General features: G+C 19.6%; 2 protein-coding genes across 2 annotated transcripts; one reads left to right on the top strand and one right to left on the bottom strand.

Moving 5' to 3' along the window:
* Positions 1–750: 750 nt before the first annotated feature.
* On the bottom strand, positions 751–2,369 carry PGO_000400 (variable surface protein; the record flags this gene model as incomplete). Its single annotated transcript, XM_028690764.1, has 3 exons — positions 751–909; positions 1,036–2,034; positions 2,307–2,369. The coding sequence occupies 3 exons, from the start codon at positions 2,367–2,369 to the stop codon at positions 751–753; spliced, it is 1,221 nt and encodes a 406-aa protein (XP_028546565.1).
* A 6,315-nt stretch (positions 2,370–8,684) lies between these two features.
* Positions 8,685–9,737, top strand: PGO_000395 (variable surface protein; the record flags this gene model as incomplete). Its single annotated transcript, XM_028690763.1, has 3 exons — positions 8,685–8,717; positions 8,852–9,547; positions 9,636–9,737. The coding sequence occupies 3 exons, from the start codon at positions 8,685–8,687 to the stop codon at positions 9,735–9,737; spliced, it is 831 nt and encodes a 276-aa protein (XP_028546564.1).
* Positions 9,738–9,974: the final 237 nt, after the last annotated feature.

The following is a 9,974-nucleotide window of genomic DNA, read 5'->3' as shown; positions in this document are numbered from 1 at the left end:
ATAACAAAATAAAAGCAAAATATTACCTAAAAAAATAAAAACATTATTATAGTGTTATTAAGCATAATACATGGTCATCCATTAACTATGTAGATTTATAATATATACATAAATATTTAAAGATTACAATGAATAATATGGAAATAAAATGATTGATTAGTAAAATATATTACAAAAAAAATAAAGCATAATCTAAAAAAAAATTAATTTTCTTATACAAATTATTATATTCACATATAAATCATCACATGAACAAAAAAAAAATATAATCCATGAAGCAAGATGATGCATGTACAAAAATTTAGTAAATCTACTCATACATCTATAAAACTTATAATAAATTAACTGTTCATGGAACATTAAAGTATTATATCACTGTAAAAATATAATAGAATTAAATATTTTTTAAAAATATAATATATAATATTGATAAACACACAAATATATCATTAATATTATAACATGTAGATAAATATACAAATATGCACTTAATAATCTGCATATAATAAAATCATAGAACATAATACCAGATATCTAAATTTAAACCTAAAACATAGAAGCATAAAACTAAACGCAAAAACGTGAATCCTGAACCCTAACCCCTTAACTCTAAACCCTAACCCCAAAATCCTGAACCCTCAAAATAAAATAATTCCTGTCCATTTGTTATATGAATAATTCTTTAAAGCAATTCATATAATGATACGGTTATATTTAACAAAAATATTCCTTTTTATATCCTATTCAGAACTAATATATATTGCTGTATCTTACATTAAGTCTTCTCGATGAATCTAAATTTTCAAGGATCGAATAACCTTCTATTTTATTTCTATCCATTATAATATTACTTTTCCTTTTTGATTTACTTAGTAAGGCTTTTTTTAACCAATACCCAACAGGAGTAAACTAATGAAAATATAGTATATGTAGTACATATTTTATGTATAATACTTGCAAATTTATTTAAGAATTAATAAAATTTGTTAAATATAATGTAATGCATATTTCTTCTTTATTCATATTAATAATTACTTTGTACACTATAATAGAAAAAACAGTAATTCCAATAAATAGAGGAGCAATGAAAATACTTTGTGAGGATGAAATGGCTAAGGGATTACTTGAAATACCAGAAGTGACACTTAATATTAGATCTCTATTGGTTAAAGAAGACATTTCTGCTTGTGTATACATATTTGACTGCCCTTCAATTGATGTCTTACGTTTGATTTGGTCTGATTGTTGATATGGCGTTATTCTTAAAGTTCCTAATTGTACAACTCTCTCTCCCTCTACCTCATGTACCGTAGTATTTTCCTGTAACTGGGCTTCTATACTTTGTTGCTCTTCTTTTTCATATGATTCTGTCATTCTACGACTTTCTCTTTGTTGCTCCACAGAATCAATACGAACTCTTACTGATGTGCACCTCAAATTAGTTGAGTTTTCAATATTCATATTTTTAAAAAATTGATTAAAAATATCACAAGCCACGTCACGTGTCTTTCTGCCATAACACATGTTTTTGAATGATTGATATTTTTTGACACGTTCATCAAAATATATATTAAAAGATTCATCACAAGACCTACTATTTTTATGAATATAACTTTTAAGAAAATCATAATCTTTTGAAAAATCAAATAATATCTTCATTTCATCAAAATTATCTTCAGTGATATAATAATTTTTATTATTACATATGGTCATGCTCCCTTTACTTTGTAGTAAAAACATAAGTATAGATATATCAGAGTAAATTGATTCTTTATTTTTTGAATTCTTATATAATAAATCACCTAACCAAAAGTACAAATAATTACAATCATCTCTATCCAATTCGTTATTCTCATTTTTTTTATATACATAACATAAGGATTTAACTAATTTGCCAGAAATATCATTATTCATAGTATTCTTATCTATGAGATCTTTTGCCCTATTGTAAAAATCTATATCTTCACAATTATCATCTGTTTTATCGAAAATATTGTATTTCGATTGTGAAGGTAGTATTTTAAGTATTTGATCCTATGAATTTAAAAAAAATAATAATATATATATTTATTGTTAATATACAAAATTATATAATTAATTTAAGAAGAAAAATGGTATATTATGATAAAAAATAATTTATATTACATAGGAAACATACCCTTAGATATACGCTCATTATTAAAGAACGTCAAAAAGTGATAAACAAACAAAATAAGACAATTATGTATTTAACTATGTATTTACTAATATATTAAAAAAATCCTAATAAAAATTATAATAATATATATTTTTCTATTTAGAATTACATATATTTGAACACGGTTTTGTTTTGTTTTTATAATATTTATGATATATAATTGTTTTAACATTATGTTCTATGAAATATGGTTGTATATTCGTTTATAGTATATATTATATAAATATTTATATTTTAAGAATTCCATGATATTCACAATGTGAGTGTAAAATTAATTACTTGTAATTCTTAATAATATATATTATACTGTACATTACAGTTATAATATATATTCTGTATGAATAATATTTATAAATTGTCATAGACACTAATGATTAAATTATATATTATACTATACTTCACGTTACACAAAATATGATAATTTTGAACTTCATTTATATAACTTACACTAATATGTATATATTTTTCTACATCATTAAAGGAGGTATTGCTATTTTTGTTTACGCTATTAATTTAGTAATCCTCCTTAAAAATATTTTTTTTGAATTCATTAAGTTTTCCTCAATTTTCATATTGAAAATAAGTAATACTTATATATTATTGATATTTATTATAACATTATAATTCCCTGCATTATATAAATAATAAATATTTTTGATTTAAATATTACAGTCATATTTGGACTATTCAAGGAAAATATACGAATTTCCTTTAATATATATTATTTTCTTTAGATATTATATGAACTCATAAAACTTTTTATGTATTGGTATTTTTCTTATTAGGATATTTATATTTTTATAATTAAACTTTTACAAATATTTTCCTTTTTAAAAATAAAAGGAGCTTCCTTGTAATAATTATAATTGTTATATTTTACAATACACTTACATTTTTGAAAATATAAGTGTATTCAAAAAAAATATTATTTTTAAAGGTTATTTATAATTATAATATAATTAAAAATATATAAACGAATTTTAACTCATACGAACGGTTTCTATTTGAAATGTTGTATATTTTTGAGTATGTTTTTAAGAAAAAGTTACCATATATATAATATAGTGAAGTTATTTATGCAAAGGAAAAATATTAAAGTAATTAGTTATAACAGCCTTTTAGTTATTCCATTAAAGTATTGTCTTTTAAACTATGTATGAATTTTGTAAATTTTTTAAATCTTATGGATATTCTAAAATAAAGGATTTATTATAAATTAATTATTCTATTGTTAATGAATATTTTTTTTCGTCTAATAATGTCGGATAAATGTACATATTAATTCATCATAATATATTAAGAAGATTCAGTAACAAATAATTTAAAACATTATATATGTATTTTATGATATATATTGCAATGGAATCAAAATAAAAATAAGAAATGGAAAAAATATGTCTATACATGAACATATTTTACTATTTTTTTTTTTCAAGTGCAAATCTAACAACTTAGAAAAAAGATAAACTAGGAATTATATATTAGAATTTAATGTAAAAATTCTTTAAAAAATGGAAATGTTAGTAAAAAATAACAAAAGATAATATATAAAAATAAGAAATATAATTTTTTGAATGTTCATATATTTAATATATTTTATGCTTTTTTTATAAAATCAATAAAAAAATGGTAATTCCGTTTTATCTTTCTGAATACATTGTTATATTTCTTACATTTTCTTTAAATTGCAAAAAAATATCTTTATAATTCTTCATGTCTTATGAAAGCTTGTCTTTTTCATTATAAATATTTAATAGTTTTGAATTCCTAACAGAAAACATCTATAACATATATATCCCAATAATTTAAATTATTTATGTATATTTTTTTCATTTATTACTTTACCACACAGAAATTGAAGTTCAATAGTTACATAAATAAATATTAAATAATGACAGTTACAAGTTTTTATTTGATTTAATTATTAAGTAAATAATAAACAAAATTTGTGCATAAATATATGTATCCCGTCTTCTGTTATTAGATCCTATGATCTTAAAACTTGGAAGTTTGTTATTTCTGTAAATTTCCATGCAATATTCTGATTTAAGATACCTGATAATACGTATTATATTAAATAATTATTAATGTATTATATTTTACATGTATATATATGAAAATTAAATTAAATCGTACATACAATAATCTATCCATATATATATTATAATTTGATTTAAATGTTCTTATTGCTGATATTTATAATAGTCTAAAAAACAGTTAAAAAATTAAATATAATCGATAACGCATTGAATTAGTTATATTAAGTAATTTAGATATATAGAAAAAATTATAATTTCTTGTTATACTTTACAATAATAAGTTATATGTATGATGATATATATCTATATATTAGCATGACAATTTTTTATATATACGAGAATATTTGTTAAATTTAACTATTCAAGACATTTTAATGACTGACATTTGTTCAACAATATATATTATCTTTAAATATATAGAGAATAATATTATGGAAATACACAGCTCACATAATTAAAGTTATATTTACTCCCATTATACAATATACTATATTATGTGTAAACGCTCGAATATAAATTGTTATTGCATGGATATGTTCCTATTATTGGATTTATGATGAAAAACAATATTGAATAAAAAATATGTAAACAAAAAGTTAAAAAAGGTTTTAAATCGTAGCATAAGATCTAAGAAAATATATAAAAGAAGAATAACTAATGAATATAATATTTTTGGGCTTATAGATTTTTATATTGAAAAAAAATACTTTATAGAATGTGTTTAATATATACTTTTGTTAAAAGCATACATATTAAACTAACATAAATGTTATTTCTCTATTAAGATATCTGATAATTATATTTTCTGTATCCCATATAATGTATATTTTAGTGAACATTTTTATGTCTCTATGATGTGTTATACATAAAAATACAACAAATTTTCTTATTGGAACAAGGGCCTTTTCTGTGTTACCCATATTCTTAGTTATATATATTCTACAAAATTTTTAAGGTGCCATAATTTACATAATATAGAAAAAGAAATTAATTTTGATTGTTATATTTGTTTTGTATAAATGTATATAAATAATAATTATTCTGTTATAATCATTTGTGTAACATCATATGTATAATAATAGTTTAGGACATTCTTAATTTCTACAAATATATATAATACTAAAAATATGAACACAGTTCCTTCATAAACACATCACATAAGTGTATAACTGAAAAAGATAAATATTATCATTAATTTGTTTGTATATCTTCCAGTTCTTTTTTGAAATTTCAGTACATATTTTTTAATAATACAATATTATATAAAAAATTATGTAATTCATCATACACACGTATGCATGGAAATACGCCCATCAAGAGATTCAACTATGTATATTTAATTATTTAAAACTCGTATATAATTATTCTGCATACTATTTACATGCTAACTTAATATAAAATTAATATAATATCATTAAAGTATATTTTTTTTGTTTATACATATAATAATCTTGATGTACTTCAAATTATTTTTTTTGAAATCTGTGTTATACTATATGAATCTAATAAAATATAGAAGTTTATTTTGTTTGGATTCTAATATACAGATGCATAATTAGTCACCTTATAAAAAAAGTTAAATTTTTACTTGTTTATATCTTCTATTTAACTTAGGAATAAATGTAATAAAAATATCGTTATCAATATTATTAACTAAAAATCATATTAATACATATATCACATATTAGTATATATTTAAATATATATTATAATGATATATCGTATATTAATGTAGAATTTCATCTCAACTATTACAATAAATTCACATTTGTGTATACAAATATTTATTAATGATGTAATGATTATAAACATAGATCTTATAAATATGATTCATATATTTATGAATGCAAAAATAACATATATATAGACTTCATAAATTAAGAAAATAATTTAAATATACATTCTGAAAAAAAATTAAATAAACCAAATCTACACTATAGGACATTTATTTATGAATGAAATATTTACCAAATATAAAACATTCTTTTAATATAATAAATGATGACGATGTTTATATCATATATATCTTATATTTGCAGTAATTCATTAGTGTAGAATCTAAGGAATACCTCATAATTTATATCTATATTATATATTAATTCATAACTATATATAAAACCAGGTTTTTATACTTTAATGGGAAAAAATACTGTCTCATATTAATTTATGAAGTTAGTTAATTAATTACATAGGAATTAAATAATAAAATAATTAATAAAGCGTGATCCATTTTTAAAAAGATTACAAGGAGATTTATTAAACATATTTTAACTTTTTCTTTATTCGTACATATTATATAAGAGAATATAAAAAATATAATCATCTTACATATTAAAATATATATTATAATTTCATTATTTGATCATATCCAAAAGGAGTGCATTTATAATATTAATAATGTAGAACTATGCAAAATATCATTAAGGAAAAAAAATATATAAGATTTATATAATTTTATGATTATATGAATTTGTATTATAATTATAATTAAAATCAGTATATAGTTATTACCTTTTATATTATTTCGTTACAGCATATTTTGGATAACTGTTTGTGTAAATAAAATGGTGCTAGTGTGTGATCTATCTGAGAATATTATGTTTTCATATTTCGTTATTTAACTTTAATTATTAAGATAAATATACAAAAATAGTATATTAGCTTATACCATATATTCAATCTATAAAATAATAATGATTTATATTTTTCATTAAAAATGTCCTCTAACAAATTAATAGTAAAATTATGTAATATAAAATAAATATAATAACACATAATATATTATGTATGCTTTGATATTGTAGATTATCAATATATATAATATGTATTGTAAAATAAGAAATATCTTTCTTATAGATTTTACACTAAATTATTAGTGGTATACAAATTATTCATGTAATTGTTATATAATGTTTTTTTAAATAGTATAATAAAAAAATGCTTAATTATAATGCATTAAATGCATATGATATTCCACAATTAACGAATAAATAAAACAATGACTTAAAATACATCATAAAAAATAAATTTAATATATATAATTCTTTTTTTTATAAAATATTTAGCTCTTATATCGTTATAATAGATACATTGTAATTATATTAAAACTTTCACTCAATATAAAAAATATGAACTAAAAACATTATTCTATATTTTATATCTCCAAATATCCAAAAATGGTTTCTTACTTTTAATATCTTTTATTTATTGGATAAAATATTTATTTTAAGTATTTTAGTATTGAAAATAATACATACATGATTAATGGTATTATGTAAATATAATCATAATTTATAAACTATCCTAAAAAAAGGAAAAAAGCGTATTACCTAAGCTATAAAAAATAATATATATTTTATCTATAAACACCAAAGAATCATATAAATTAACCCCACATTTTCATTTATATTTTATGATGTATTTTTTTGTATTATTATTAAAAGATTTTATTTTTTAAAGATACATCTGTTGAAACACAAAAAAAACAAAAAGAATTATAGATATATAATATATTTTCTAATTAGGTTTATATTAGATATATATGGAAAATGTTTTGTTCTGTTATTTCATGAATATGAATTTATAATTATATGTATATATGATTTATATACATTATAATTGTAGAAATATATATATATTCATTTAAATGATAAATTACTTCGAGTCTTTTACCCATATTAGTGTTATATAATGTTCAATCATACATATACAGTATATATTTTATTTATATATAACATATGTAGGTATGATTAATTTTAATAACATGATGGAACCTTTATATATAAATTCATTGAATAAATAATCAATGAATAGAAAAATATATGTTCTTAAATATATAATAAGTTCCTAAAATATTTAATAGACTTATAATTAAAATATTTTTATTTTATTTAGCATAAGTTAATATGATATTTATATGATTAATTCAATATTTAATTCATGAAAATAGTATATATATATTTTTATTTAAATATATTCAATGCTTCTTTAGTATGTAGATTAAATTATTAATTAAATTGATTTTATTATAAATAAGAAAATATGAATATAAAACATTTACAATTTAATTATATATTTAATTCATAAAAATAAGATTTTTCTATCTATATCCATATATTTTCAATATATACATTCAAGAAAAAGACATAAAAATAAATATTATGATATATGTAAGTATCATATAAATATAAACAATTCATAGTTTATTATATTGAGAGATTAATTTATTGCACGAGTTCTATTTATATAATAGTGTTAAAAAAAATACTTGTTTAACATCTTATATTTTAATTTAATTTCTGAGTTATGTATGTTTTCTACATATTATTTTATTTTATAAATTATTGCTTACATTATCCAGACTTGATTATTTAATCATATTTTTGTATATAAGTATAATCAAATAAAAATATAAATTATGTTTTTTTTAATTTACGAAAAATATCACAATGACAACCCCAATAGTAATAAATGATAATGAGGTTCTTACTATTAATACCAAATACAATTTACATTAGCTAATCTTTAAATAGTAGTATGTATATAATCATCTTCATAAATTCATTATTATAAATATTATTTTTAACTTTTATATGCATTATGACTTCGTTTTTAGTTTAATTTTGAGGATATATTTCCCAATTGTATGCAGGATTTAAGAATATATAAAAAAATAAAGGTAAGTGCTTATAGTTCTATTTTGAAGGATCCTTGTAAAACTATTTTCACTGAATTGGGTGGTGTTGCAAATAAAATATGGAACTTTATAAAAGATTGTGAAGAACTTATAGTGTATTTACAATATATTGACACTATAAAAAATACCCTATATAAAAAACCTAGTTGTGATTATTTCAACTATATGCTACAAAGTACGCTAAAATATTATAAAATAAGTGACCAAAATACTAACAATGCTTATGATAAAATAATTAATCATACCGAAAAAACTGTTTTTAACAGTGTTTCCAACGTATGTAAGAGTGATTTTAAAGAAATGGATGAGCATATATATTTAACATTGGAAAAGCTGAATGTACTATATGAATGGATATCAAAACCTGGCATGAATTGCTCTAAATCTGATGAATGTATCAATGTGTACAGGGAACTATCAGAAATATGTGATCGTTCAAATAACGATAGTCTTCGTACAGTGCTGGAGAAATTTGAAAATTCATATATGACATATTTGCCATACTTACAAGAAATACTGAAACTACGTGCATCTTTGAAAAATGCACGTATCGTTATGTTAACATTCATCATTATACCTGTTACATTATTAATGATAACATTCTTTCTATATAAGGTTGAATATAAAATTAATTAAATTATTATATATTTTCCTTAAAATTTACATTATAAGTAATTATGTAAAAATTACATATAATACATAGTACATATATGAAATTGTTCATACATTATCAGTATACTCCACGTGGTTCATTCTTACAACCAGGTGTAAGAAACATAAGGGGAATATGGAAAAAAAAAAATAAAGATTATCTCAATATAACAGATTCATTGGAACTCACACAAAATAATTTGTTTCATAATATGTACAAAATAGAATGAACCATTTTAGTCTACACATGAAGAACATTTGATTATTACTAAAGAGTACAGCATCGTGTCATGTACACAATAAAATTAAAATAATGTTTTTTTTTATTACCTGAAAAAAAAAAAAATTAAATAAATATTTTGAAGTAATGATAATATTAAAAAAAAATTAT

This window comes from Plasmodium gonderi (genome assembly GCF_002157705.1).
Source record: "Plasmodium gonderi DNA, contig: Pgo-contig_35, whole genome shotgun sequence".
NCBI lineage: Eukaryota > Apicomplexa > Aconoidasida > Haemosporida > Plasmodiidae > Plasmodium > Plasmodium gonderi.
This window is presented reverse-complemented; position numbering and strand designations above follow the sequence as displayed.